The following is a 14,144-nucleotide window of genomic DNA, read 5'->3' as shown; positions in this document are numbered from 1 at the left end:
CTGAATAAATAAATGATTTGATTAATTGCTAATTACAAGTGAAAATGACCATAGAGGAGGGGGATTATAGCATCCACTAAATGTCCAGTAAGTGATTAAACATCCTGTGTTAACACATGAAAAATGAGATAAGATAACACTTTGGGGAAATGTGGGTGTTACAGTAATATCAGAAGTATAGAAACACAGAGAAAGGAATAAAATGCAAAATAGAAAATTAAAAAAAAATCAAAACTCAGCATATACATTCTATACAAGAGAGCGCAGAGTTTTTCAGTATTGCACATTGGTTAAAAAAGTAGGTAGCAGTATACAGAAGCAAAAAATATGAATATGACACAAGAAGATATGAGTGTGATATTGAAGAAAATGTGTAATATTGCATGAGATGAAATGGCATGAAGATGAAAACACAGACTCACACAGTACAAATAAGATGAAAGCGTAGTAAGGTGAAACGTGGATCTTTTGGGGGACTAACCCCCGCGGAGACCCCCGCTCACTCCGCGGCAGCAGGCAGCAGTATACCCCGCCGCGCGCGTCCGCCCGTGACGCGGCACACATGAAGCGGAAGAGGAAGCGAAGAAGAAGAAGAAGCGAGGCCAACGTCCTGCTCGGCAGTTAGCTTCTGCTCAGTTGAGTTCGAGTTTTTTCTGCACGGCTATGATTGACAGAGTCAGCAGAGGTTTACACGGGCATGTCCGCACAGTCGCTCGGTTGTTATCGTAACAGAAAGATCTGCGGCATGGCGAGCGGAGAAGGAGCCCAGAGTTCTCGCCACCCTCACACAAGAACCAGAACACCATGTTTCGGATTATTGAGGATGTTATTTATTGCTTTTATTCACACGACGCGGGCCAATAATCAAGGTTTGTAACTTAGCTGGCTACGTCTGCGTTAGCTAGCGCTAACTTCCGTAGACATTTCTACGAAGTGTGTGTTGAGGTTACCTCTGCGGGCCAACTTTATCTCAGCTAGCCCGCTGCCTCGCTAACATTAACGCCTCTCCAACATGCTAAATTGTAGTTGTTTCAAGCAGAAACTGGAGCGGGCTGACTTTGAATGGATTCAAAGCTTAGTTAACCTGCTGTAGTTAGCTGTATGTGGCCTTAAACGTTACAGTAAACGTTAGCTTCGTTTGCAGCTTGTTGTTATGTTGTCATTCCTTCCATATAAGGCTAAGTTAGGCTAACATTCAGCCCAGCAAACATACAAAATAACCAGGGCAGAGACGGAAAGAGCAGCTCGTTAGCCGCATAGTTAGCATTAATGTTAGCTTACATCGGCTGCTGTATGATCTTAACGGACTGCAATTAAGAGATAAGTCAGATTGGCAGCTTTTATGACAACACTGCCTCCTTATCGCTGGCAGGGCACCTCACATTACTTCCTCATGTTGGACTCAGTAAGGGAAATGTTTGATTCAGTCAGGTGACTGTAAACGTGGCTGGGAGTTTTGATTTTGACCCCAGCTTGGCAGTGATCGGCCCACCGCGGGCCAAATGACAGCCGCATGTTATTTATCCAGCGGACCGGAGAGTCCAGCTGTCAGATGTACTGATCGTGTCAGGTCACAGTGATAAGTCCGCCGGTCCTGAGTGGACAGCTGCAGTCCACGTCCGAGATAAGCTGTGCCAACTCTGAAACGTGTCTGGTGCTGATAAATTGTTTACATTGCTTCCGCAAACTTGCAACACAATCCAAACATTTATCTCACAAGAAATGCACTTGAATGCTAAAATAGCGTTGCGAGGGTTAGCTGGCAAAACTGCGAAGTCTCTCTGCTTCTGCCAAAGTCAACACTGCGAGTTTCACAAACTGAGCCAGTGTCACCGACATCAGTAGTTGTGCTTCATTTGCTGAACTATCTGTGCAGAATTACACAGGGTCATGACAGGGGGGTGCCATGTGATTTAAAGGAGAGAAAAGATCAAACTTCCTGCTTCCTTTCAGGTTGGAAATAGCAAAGAAAACTCCCAGCTGCACTCAGCCAACAGCTGTGACCGAAGGCCCTCTGTTAGTGCATGCTGTAGGGTACATTTGCTGTTTTGATAGCAGTTTCCTAAATCATATGCTGAGTAACAACACAAGTGACGCTTCAGAGTTTCACTTTGTGTAGACTTGCATCCAGCCCAGGGTAACTTTCACTATGGCTGTCCTCTGTTAGTCTTGTATGTTCCACTGAGGCACAGCAGGAAAAGTTATTTCTATCCTCTCTATACTTAACAAAAAAGGTGACTCGGAAAAATTCACTCCAGCTCTGGCCGATGGCAGAATAGCTCTAATGTTAGCCGAGGCACTTGTGTGAAATCTAACTTGTGGAATCTAAAAAGGAAATGGAACAGAGTCGTGGCAGGTGACTGGATCACCTGGATCTGCTGTGGCATTTTAATCTCAACGCACACTTTATATCCAGCAGGAGACTACGGCTCTTTAATTTGTCGGTTCAGGCCGACTTAATAACAGGTTTCCATGCTGAAAGTGTGCTGTGAACATGATCTGCAGAGGCTGATGTTGCAGCGCGAGCTGTGGGATTGTGGCGGTGTCAGGTGAAAAGCTTCTCGGTACAGTGAAAGCGTCGCAGCTGCCGAGCGTTGAGTTGACCTCTCCAAACTTGTCGATTCATACTTGGATTGAATCAAATGACAGTCAGTACAAAAAACGTCCAGTCCTGAAAATCCTGCTGATAATAACGTGATCAGTAAGGATTTACCGCTCTTTGAACGCTCAGCTGGAGGATATGAGCGTGTACTGGTTCAGGCTCATCCAGTTCAAAGTGAGCCTCATTCACAGAAATGCTGTGGACTGACGCCTGATAACATCCTGAAACATAAGTCTATGTTTTGACTTGATAGTGACACATGAAATGTACCCTCATGGTTCAACCTGGGTCAGACACCAGACGTCCACACAGACCTCAAACATGATCTGTCTCTTGTGTCTTCTCTGCTCTGAAAGTACAAGAGGTTAATGTCCAAGGAAGGAGTTATCTTGACTAGTAATATAACTTTGTGGTTCAGGGAGATATAACGCTGCTGCTAATGGATGACTTCTGCTTTGGAGAGTCGGGAGGAGGGGTTAGTAGCAGAAAGTTATTTTCAGATATGCTCCGTTCTGCTGTAGTTTCACCTTCTAGTGTTCACAAGCGTTGAAAGTTCAACACTGGGCTGAAATCAGAAAAAAAAAACAGATTGCTGTCTTTTCAGTGACGGCAATAATACTCACAAGGTTTTCCTGTCATTGTTTTCACAGCATTCATTCAGTCAGACACAATTCTAGAAGTTTTACATTTTGATGAGGGAAGACTTTTACAGGTAAGTGCTGCCACCTGTTTCTCACACCTGACCCACGTCTGAGCGTAATAATGTACCTTCTAGTTGAACCACTTTTTAATAATCGCTCACGTCTCTGTTCTTTTTGCAGGCAGAGTCTGACATTGATTTTAGTTTATATCATCAACAAAGGTACGTTTTTACTTTTCTCTTTGTAAATGTTCATCCCTGTTTTGTTGCAAGAACTCCAAACAAATGTATGTTTGTGTGGTTAAATGCCATTATGTTCGTTTGGGTGTTGTTGAACCTCTTCATTAAGTAAACATACTGTTCCCACATTACATTCTTCTGTTAAGTCTACCTGCAAAGTAAATATAAAGTGAGGCTTACACAGTTGACAGTGATTGTCAACATCCAGCCCGCAGTGTTAATGAACTCATGAGATGTGTGCATGTGATGTTGCTCACCAGAGGAAGAGGACCAGTCTGTCTGGAGAGTTATCACTTATTACCCTGCCAAGCCCTGGCAATGAGCCCCAAAAGTCTGTAATTAATAGTTCACCTGTTAAACAGAATCAGATTATAGTCCAGCTCCATCCTCTGCACTCCGTGGACCCACCCTCAAGCCGCCCCCTCCCAGGTCGGTCATTCACTGGAGCTTCCCTTCATAAAGTTGATTAGACTCAAGAGGCCTCAGCTGGGTTTATTTTCATTGGCTAACTGTTGTATTGAGTCTCAAATTGAGTATTTTTGTTTGCTTCCTGAGGGCCTGTGGCCCAGGAGGTAGAGCGGTCGTCTACCAATCAGGAGGTCGGTGGTTCAATCCCTGGCCTAGGCAGTCCACATGCCAAAGTATCCTTGGGCAAGATACTGACCCCCAAAACTGCCCCCGAAGCTGTGCCTTTGGTGTGAATTGCCAAATGCCTAATTGTAATCCCTAGGAGGTGTTTCTGTCGAGATCAGGACTCATTCATTGGCAGTTGGACTGCGGGTTTTCTACTGAGCACTGACGGCCTCCTTGGTGGAGCTCTCAGAGCATTTTCTAAGTAGTTATCACAGTTATTATGGATTTTCCTTGTTTTTTAGGAGTCTGTTCACACTGACTCCTAAAAATAAGATGAATTTTGTACGAAAGTGAAAGTATTAAATTATAATAGGACAATTATCCCTAAATAAATGAGTATTTTCCTTTTTCTAAGTCCTTCCCCGGCAGTGTCTCCTCAGAAAAAGTTTGGCCTTCGGGCAGATGAACTTGAGGCAAAATGAAGCAGGAAACAACAAAGCTTCTGCCGAAATTGCACCGCGACAAACTGGCAGATGTGCTATCAGTCACTGCGGTCATGTGGACGAGCAAGTACAAAATGTTTTTTTTTTCTTCTTCTCAAGGATAACAAACCTGGGTAGTAATTTTATCGCATGTGGCAGTTCTGCAAAGTATCAGTGAACCACCGAAAATACAAAGTTTGAGCGTCGTCATCACAAGCTGCCAGAGCCCAAAAGACATGACAACAACCAGCTGCCACGGCTACCTGGAGGCTGGTTGACGGTCGTCCTATGAGGGTCCCGGGTCAGGCCTCCTAGTCAGGATGCTTTGAGTGACAGACATAGACGACAGGCAGAGTGTTTTGGGGAAGTTAAAGTTTGCTTTCTAGTGTCCGTCGCAGACAGACGTTAGCCTCGTACGTCTTGGCATGATGAGAACTACAGTGACTGTCTAAGGATGGTGGAGTCCACTGAAATGCTTGGAATCTGTACAGATTTTGCAGGATTAAGTGTGTCAGTCTGTCAGGAAAGGGCCATGTGGCTGTGATGGACAGGTCGAATGGCTCAAACATCATGTTTTTATATCAGCTGTGTTCGTAGTCTGCATGTGTTTCGGGTGGGTGCAGCATACAGCCAGGCTTTACTATGTGAACAGTATGTGCTGCTCCATAAAAGGGTTATCTTGCACAGGCATAGCATGACCACTCCCTGTGAGTTGGGGGGGGGGGGGGGGATTTTGCTGTTTGCCTATGTTGATTCAGGTTGTTTTAATGCTGAACTTCCCCTTTTCCCTCAGTGTGTGAGCAGTGTTTGTCCTTTTTGCTGTTAATTATTATCTCCCCTCTGTCACACAGCGAGCTCCTCCATTGTGAGGAAAGCCGCCGCTCGCTTCCACAGGAATTGAAAGGCTTTTCATGGTCACTGTTTATTATTTCTCACGCGCTCGTCTTCAGGGTAGCCTGACACTGGACGTATGCAGATCAGAGGCCAAGAAGCACGGCCCTCCCCGTGATCTCCCCGGCTCCTCCAATTACACACTGACATTCAACACATTAGCTCTGAAGCGCCGAGCGAAAGGCTGCGCAGAATTCACAGCCAGGATCCATTTGAATCCTTAATCCCACAAGAATTTTGTCAGTAGTTGTTATATTAATGAGAGGAGCGAGGACAGGCTGGAGATGACAGATTATCCAGGAGGAGCGCTGCGTGGTCAGGGCTCGGGGTGGATTACTGTGCGCCTCAGGGGATGGAAATCCATCCCGTCTCCGGCCAGCTCTGCTATTGGAGCTCACTGCTACGGCCATTGTCTTCTCCTGTGCGCGTAGGCTGGGTAGTAAATAGGTGAAATTGATCTCTGGTAAATTGTCTGACTCCCGGGTGATATTAGAGTGATTACAAGTGAGTGATGTATAAGTGGGCGCCAGAAGGCACCGCCACATCGATTCTGGTGCCAAAGACGTGAGAATAAAGCATTTCAGCCACAGTGCTCCCTTGCTTGCAGGATTTTTGTGGTCGTCTTAACTTTTCCACCAACAGTTCGGTACTTTTTGGTAAAATGAGCCCGTAACTTTAAGGCATTTGCTTTATTCGACCATGAAATGACTCAGCGCTGGTCACACACCACACCTGGATCACCCAATTCTCTTTCCATAAGATTTAAATAGAGGCTCTCATTACATTGTTCTGGCGTGTATCACCTCAGCCAAAGAAGAGCAGCGTCTCTGCGGGGACGCCCTTCTCTATTGTTAAGATACACCTGTTGTTGAACAGGTTTGGTGAGTTATGCCTGCGTCCTGCGACTGGGCGGGTGCGACCGATGCTCAGACGCTGCTGCCTTCGTGCGAGAGACGCCCTGCTCCGAGGGCGACGAGAAGAGACGGGTTTATTTTAGTTTTTCCTGGTCTGGGTGATTCTTTTCTTCAGCCTATGGATTTTCATGGAGATTCGTGTGGAAAATGTGCAGCGCAGATGGGAGTGGTCCCATAATGGCGTGCTGGAGAAGCCTGGGCGCAGACTGTGGTGTCTGTGCTTGTGTGTTTAGCCTCTCATTTGTTTGAAATGCACACAAACATGGATACTATTTTTCCTGTCCTGCTGTTGCTGCTGTCACATGTCCCCGTCTCTCGCAGCACGTCCCCGCACCGTGGGAACTGCCGACCTATACGATTTGAACCTCCAATGTTGGACTTTCATGAACAGTGAGTGTTGGATATGTTCTCACCTCATGCAGTGTGAAATGTACATTATCTCACACACATTTATTATCCTGTTTTCCTGTAATGTGTTTTCATTACGTTTCACATTGAGACACAAAACTCATTTAGCAGAAATATTGCTTCCTCACATCCGATCAACAGCATCACCTGATATGATAATAAACATTTTCCAAGCCCAGTGGACAGTTTACAGCCTGGTGCACAGTCAGTATGTCCTTTAGCTTTCTATCCTAAGTAAAGCCAAAGTTTTGAGCATGCCTGAGGTGACCTGAGCCTGTCAACAATGAATGGATTGCTGAGGTAGGATTTAATGCACTTAACAAAACCACATTCTTCAGCTCCAGCGGCAGCACCTAGCTTCACCTAGGACACAGATCACATTCCAGTCTGACAGGAGGAGCACACCCATGTTGTGTGACCGAGCTCAGAGCGTAGCGTAGCTTTAGCAGCGTGCGGTGTGCAAACGCTTCGGTCGTTCTCAGAGGAGCGGCATACCCCTGCATGCACCGACCCAGCGTTCCCAGCCCGCCCTACTTTCTCAATAAACAGTCCACTTATCAGTTGTGAATGTTTTGAGGGCATGAAAGTGAAACCTTGAGAAATCCTCACCCTGTCTCTAATACACTGCACGATTAGATATAAATAAAGCAGCCTGTGGACGCTCAGGTGTACTGCATGAGACGTTTAGATGATGGACACGTTTACAACCTCCAAAAAAGGTGGACTCTGTAAAACATAAATGAAACAGAATGTGACAAAATGCTCATCATTTCTAACATAAGCTCAACTGAGAACAGCACAAAGACAATACATTTAATCTTTGAGCTCATCAGCTTCATCGATTTTAGTAAATATTGGCTTATTCTGAATTTGTTGTAAGTTGATGAACGCTCCAAAAACACCTGTTTGGAACATGCCACAGGTAAACAGGTTGATTGGTAACAGGTGAGAGTGTCATGGTTGGCTATGAAAGGGGCATCCTGGAGAGACTCAGACTGGATAAAGGATGTTAATACATGAGCTCAGGAACAGTTTGTTTGCAAATGACGGCGTTCTGCTTTTATTTATGTTTCACACAGAGTCCCACAGGCCACTTTGTCCAAAGGACCATACAAGTGATTTTTCAGGTTTGCTCATTTGTCTCAGAAGTGATGCGCCACAGTTAGCATTATGTGGCCTTTATCCTTCAGCCAAAGTGACTTCCTCAATGCATGATTAAGCATTTGCGAGCAGGCAGAGTCCTAAAAAATCCCCCAAGTTTCAAGTCCCTGCAAGTCTATTTTCATACCATATTGAAATGAAGGAAACCACAGGCTGCCTGGAAGGTAGGAAATCAAAGCCTTTACATTACGTCTCGTCACATATGTTGAAGGGTTATAACATGTTTAAAGAAAACATTTGGAGGTCACCCAGAGGAACGTCAGAGTGTCATTAATCACCTTGTTGAGATGCTAACAGGGACGTTATTTGTGTCATTTTACTTTGAAAAACTCTCCTGTCTCTTCTTGTCTTCGCTGCCGTTAAAACATCTTTGACATTGCTCGTTTATTTTTCCTCTTAAATTCTTCACCAAACTTGTTTTCTCTGTTGATCTTTGTGTCGACGTTGACGTCGCTGTGAGATTTGTCTTAGATGTGTGTTTAATCTCTTCACTCACGTTGTTGTTGTTGTTGTTGTTGTTGTTGTTGTTGTTGTTTACTCACTCTCACAGAGGCTTCTCTTCCTCATTCACAGGCCCGTTGGAATGCCAAAAATGGAGAAAGTTTATTTACATAATCCTAGCTCAGAACAAATTAGTTTGATATCAATATCAGCAACAACAGCACATTTTCACGCATCCTTTTTCCAGAATAGGGTGAGTATAAATCACTTTTTGTCTCAACATATTGAACACTGTTAACGTGGAGTCACACGGCTGTGTGCTGATCTCACCGTGTTATTTGATCATCACACTTCATGAAGCCTCTGTAAACATTGGCCAGCGTGGTATGTTATTGTAAACAAGAGACAGTGATCAGGAAACGCCACGTCTGTCTCTCAGGTGTTCTTTGCCTTCTGGCTTTGCTTGAAACTCGTCAGGAATCCTCTGCAGGCATCAGCGGCAAACATAAACAGCAGCAGATAGACGCTGACAGTGCAGAGGGAAGTCCTGATGCACATCACACGTGTCGTTAGAGTATGTGACAACACCAAAGAAGTCTGGGGACGTAGTCTCAACTGTTTTTCAGAGGCGGAGACGAGATGAAGGACAGTGTGTAAAGAGACACAGTAAACAAGTAAAGGAAAAGCAGGCCGCAGTGTAATCAAGTTAAACATCCTCCTTATTGGCCTTTATTTAAAAGCACTGAAATCGTAATTTGAACCCACAGGATGCAGTGTCCCTCGAGGACAGGTAATAACTGACTACTGTGCGAGGAAGACCCGTTCTGCTCCTCGCCATGTATGAAAAAAGTGAAGTGAAGCGGCCTGCTGACCTCCTGCGGCCCGCGCGCTTCTTGTTTGCTCCACGTTCACTTCGCCGTGGCCGGTTATAGCAAACGCACGTCAGAAGTCTCCATCCTGGTCTTTCACACAGGCCACCGGGAGGTCACGTGACCTGACACCCCCACCGATTTGGGGCAAAGTCACCTGCAGCGTTCACGAGCTTGCATTATGCTGCAGAAGCTGTTCGTAGAAGATCGTTATCATATTTCATAGCAGGTGAATAAGCTTCCAGACCACCGGATTTTAACTTTGTGGTGCTAATCAAAGGAGTGTCTACTGTGACTGGAGGAGAAGAATAATCACAGCAGGTTCTGAACAGACTTCTTCTGTCATGCCATCGTATTATTATAAACGCCTCATGAATACAAACATGGCCTGACCACAGATGTTCAAACAGTAATGTGACCAGCTGATCCCAAACTGTGCAGATCTAATTAGCTCCCTGCAGAAGAAGCTGTCAGTGTCAGACGGTTGTCGTAGAAAGCTTTATTCCTTTGAGCTCTGAACATCGTGCAGTACATCGTGAGACATTGCGCAGATCGTTGCTAAAAGGCAGCGTGAAGTGGTGGCCAGCGGCAGACGTCTACCCACGCAATGCAACACATTCGCACTTCCTGCAGCTGAAAGACAAAACAGCTGCGACAGAGGACTTCCTCACTGCTCGACCTCATGAGGTCAGTCGGGTGAAGACGTCGTGTTTCACTGATTTGCTGTAAGCAGCGGCGCGGCGCGGTGCGGTGCGGTGCTGCTCCACTGCGCAGTCACTCATGTTGACGCGTCAGCCAGCAGAGCGTGTTTTGTGCGCTGCGCGTGAACATGACAGACCTGTCCTGTGGCTTCAGTCACGCTGGCTGCACACTTAAACATTTACCAGGCTGGGACACTTTAGCTCATGTGTTGTCCTCAGACGTTGATTACTCAATTACTCGTTTTCAGGCATTCAAATAGTGAGCTGACGATGAAAACGTCTTCTTACAGTGACTGGGATATTTAAAAAGAAGAGTTTGAGTTAGCCTCGCTGTGAGCAGATGTTTTCAAAATAAAAGTCATGACTGGGCAGCGTCGACGCAGATTGATTTACGTATCAGGAGAGGACACTTGCAGAGACAAGAGACAAGACACAGTGTAGCTTAAAAGGTTCGTACATAGATGTCTGGCACATGAATGTGTGACAGCGGTGAATATAAAACTAATTCCAGCTTCAGGACAGAGTGGAGTTCATGAAGATGTTCAGTGGAGGGAGATAACCTGAGGCCTCGTCCTCTGTCACAGGACCCGATGAGGACAGAACATGTCTCCAGGGGGATCCTTCGCTTTCTTTAATCTGATCGGGCGTCATTAGTTTGGTCTGATGGGAGACTCTGCACGTGGACGTTAACGTGAATGATGTCGGTGGTCCTTCCTGCAGGCTGCACCGCGTTTTTACGAATTTATGACAACTTTAAGAACAGAGTTATTGTGATTTTCAGGTTTTCAAGCGCTAAAACTGCTCAAACTCTTCTTGCCCTAAGAGCCGTTTTACCATCATAAACAGCCTGACAGAGAATGTATGTCAGAGCGGGCTGTTTTGGACCCTTCCTCTTCATCACATAACCAACCCCTGCCTCATATCTGCTGCTGTTTATTTTGCCCAGTGTTATTTTGCTAATGGGTTTTCTGTCTTTTTGAACGTCTATTTATACACCAGGATTCCTCCCTGCGCTTTAGCCCATATATAGTTAGAGACTCCGTTCCCTGGAGGTCTGCACTGCGGTCACGAGCTCCAGTGGCACATGTGTTTTGCATCAGAACTAAACAAGTGATTTTGTTTTTAGTTTTATTGTTCTGTAGCTTCATTCTCCATTTCCTGTGCGGACTCCGCTGTGGTACCTTTAGCGGGCCAGTCGATATCGTTAAATGTCTGGGAAATTTGGAATTACCAGTTGTGTGCAGCAAGGGTGTAATTTCCTGTGTGTGTGTTGGGATGGGGCCATATTACACTTTCAGGTTGATTTTCTCTCTGAACACTTGTTCTGTGACTGTCCAGCTGGCAAAATCCAGAAGGGACGAGTTGATAAAGATGTCGCTGTGCTCGTCTGATTTGTCTTCAGTTATCACTGCGCTCAGAGGAGCTGGACAAGGCGACAAAGCACAAAGCTCTTTGTAGTCTACATGCAAATTTAAGATTATCTGTCGTCTGGATCAAGGAAACTGATCATGATTTAAAGTCGGGTTAGTGTTAGTGCATTAACACAGCAGGGGTTAATATGATGTATAGTTAGATATAACATTAAGGAAAGGCAGTTTCATCATTTTTTACCCTGAAACATGCAGAAAAAGAGAAGGACATTGTTTTAAGTGTGTATAACACACACACACACACACACACACGCCTGCACCTGTTACTTTAGCTTTTGCTCTATTTTAGTCTTTGTGAATCTTTTATTTTTGAGCCGCTTCTGTCGATCGTTGACGTTGCTGTAAACCGCCCGGGAAGGATTCAGAGGAATCTGAGCTAAAAGCTGCTGAACGCTCGCCACCTGCAGCCGCAGTCACCTCCAAAATGCTAAAGTCAGAGTGTAGCTGTAATGTGTTGGCAGCAGCGGAGCGTTCGGGTCAGGTGTGAGTGCGCGTCGAGGTCTTTCAGGTTATTGGTCCAGCCGCTCGGGGGTCACTTCACGCCGATAAGCCGTCCTCTGTTCAGCAGTGTTTGACGTATGTCTTCATCGTGTGTGCTGAGCCGGTTTTCTGTTCTTCCCACAGATAATTCCACCAGGAGGGAACACGTCATTTGATGTCGTGTTTCTCGCTCGAGTAGTTGGGAATGTAGAAAACACTTTATTTATTAATACGTCACATCATGGAGTGTTCACATACCAGGTATCCACCGGAATAAGCTTTCAGCTTTCTAACGATTAGCTGCAGGAGAAACCAGGCTGACTCTTCCATCTCTGTCCTGAAGGTTTTTGGGGTCGGTATCCCAAACCCCTACAGACTGCGGCCCTTCATCGGGGCTCGAGTCCCGGTGAACAGCAGCTTCTCACCACTAATACACATCCACAACCCGTACAGTGAACCGCTGCAGGTAATTCAGAGTAATTACAGTCTGATGTTTAATCTTGGTTACATGTTTGTTTTTGGGTGGACCGGCTGGTTCATGTTGGACTGATTGGCTGTGTGTGTCTCCCTCCAGGTTGTTGAGATGTACTCCAGTGGTGGGGATCTCCATCTAGAGCTTCCCACAGGTCAACAAGGAGGCACTGGAAAATTATGGGTGAGTTCCACATCACTGGTTTTGTCCCAGCGTGTGTGTGTGTCGGCTCAGTCCGGTCCAGTCACCGTCACCTGTTCTCCCTCCAGGAGATTCCCCCTTTTGAGACAAAGGGCGTGATGAGAGCCAGCTTCTCGTCCAGAGATGTAGACAACCACACCGCTTTCATCAGAATAAAAACCAATGCTCCCAATGAGGACCAGTTCATCATCCTCCCTGTGGAGGTGGAGGTCACTTCAGGTGCGCCATCAGACCCTGTGAATACTAACGCTTGCTGTCCTTCCCCTCCTGTCGTTTAACACTTTTCTGCTCTCTGCGCAGCCCCTGGTATATACTCCTCCACAGAGATGCTCGACTTTGGTACGCTGCGGTCACAAGGTGAGGAGTCCGACAGCAGAAGCTGCACAATCCGTCCGTCTGTCACCCGGCTTCCTTTCTCACTCTGCCTCCATCTTACAGATCGTCCCAAACTGCTGAATCTGCACCTTTTAAATTCAGGAACGAAAGATGTTCCGATCACAGTAGGTACCCTCAGTGGCCTTTTTAAAACCTCAGACTTTATCTGATCCCTCCTGTAACCCGTCCTGTGCCTCTGCCTCACAGAGTGTGCGCACAACGCCGTCAAACGAAGCCGTCACAATAGACTTCAAAGCGGTCACACTGAAGGCTGGAGAGAGCAGATACACCAAAGTCGCAAGTATCAGTTTTGATGGTAAGTCGTGTTTTTTTAATGTGGTAACATCTAACCTTAGATCTGCTGAAATACACGCTCGGTTGCCAGTTTATTAGGTACGCCAAACTAATGCAGTTTGATACCACCGTCCTGCAGTAAATCCAGGACGCGATGCAGAGACAAGTTAACTAAAAGAGTACGTAAAGGAATAAAAATACATCGTCTTCATTTCCACAGAAAGCAGGAAGTGTGAGCTGCAGAGCCTGCGTGATGTTTCCTCAGCCACAGTAGCTTCTTCTCTCATTTTTGGCCTTTTCGTCCACACACAAACAGCTTTAGGTCACTGAAAATGGACCTTTCGGAAACGTCCTCCAGGCTGAAGATGTTCAGAAAGAGGGTAGACGGGGAGTTTCTTGCTCGTGACGGCAGAGCGTGTGCACTTATCTCCCTTGTTTGATTTCAGAGTGTGCTCCGTTATCTCCTTTGTTTACATGACGCCATTTTGGGCAATGGCAGACGGGGCCAAAATAGTGCCTCGTGACTTTTTACGTGTTTACACATAAATGTACAGCTGCTCCTCCACCGTTACTGAGAAACCGGCATCAGAAAACACTGCGAAGGTTACTGATATATAACCTGATACACAGACGTCACCGCCGTTTTTTAGAGAGTGCTCGTGCGGACAGGATGTTATCTATTTATTTCTTTAATGTCTTTGAAATGACCCGTGGACGCATGGACGAGGCCTAAGTCTTCATTGGGAGACACAAACATAGATATACCATCTCAACAGGAAGTGAAGTTGTGGGTTTTTTTAGATTACCGTGTGTGGTGCATCAACTTCCTCATGAGGATTCTTTCATTTGACCTTTGTTTTAGGTCCACTTAAGCAAAAATTAAGCAGCCAGAGTTCTTGTCTTTTCACCTTATGTCTGTTTAATACATATTGACGGTGTATTAGTGATGATCTGGACATTCTTTGGCTTT

General features: G+C 45.8%; 1 protein-coding gene across 2 annotated transcripts in view; it reads left to right on the top strand.

The window, feature by feature from the left end:
* Positions 1–572: 572 nt before the first annotated feature.
* tmem131 (transmembrane protein 131) overlaps positions 573–14,144 on the top strand; it is a 28,249-nt gene continuing 14,677 nt past the window's right edge. Inside the window, exons 1-12 of one of the 2 annotated variants that reach the window (XM_070961644.1) lie at positions 573–869; positions 3,253–3,314; positions 3,424–3,464; positions 6,664–6,732; positions 8,485–8,605; positions 11,977–12,093; positions 12,176–12,298; positions 12,407–12,487; positions 12,574–12,724; positions 12,806–12,862; positions 12,944–13,005; positions 13,088–13,196. In XM_070961644.1, coding sequence (XP_070817745.1) covers positions 698–869; positions 3,253–3,314; positions 3,424–3,464; positions 6,664–6,732; positions 8,485–8,605; positions 11,977–12,093; positions 12,176–12,298; positions 12,407–12,487; positions 12,574–12,724; positions 12,806–12,862; positions 12,944–13,005; positions 13,088–13,196 — 1,165 coding nt within the window. In that variant the 5' untranslated portion in view covers positions 573–697. The remainder of the gene's footprint in view (positions 870–3,252; positions 3,315–3,423; positions 3,465–6,663; positions 6,733–8,484; positions 8,606–11,976; positions 12,094–12,175; positions 12,299–12,406; positions 12,488–12,573; positions 12,725–12,805; positions 12,863–12,943; positions 13,006–13,087; positions 13,197–14,144) is intronic. The other variant, XM_070961643.1, reaches the window with a different exon arrangement.

The sequence above is a fragment of the Chaetodon trifascialis genome, chromosome 4 (genome assembly GCF_039877785.1).
Source record: "Chaetodon trifascialis isolate fChaTrf1 chromosome 4, fChaTrf1.hap1, whole genome shotgun sequence".
Lineage (NCBI taxonomy): Eukaryota > Metazoa > Chordata > Actinopteri > Chaetodontiformes > Chaetodontidae > Chaetodon > Chaetodon trifascialis.
Note: the sequence above shows the minus strand (reverse complement) of the source record. Positions and strands in the feature narration are given on the sequence as shown.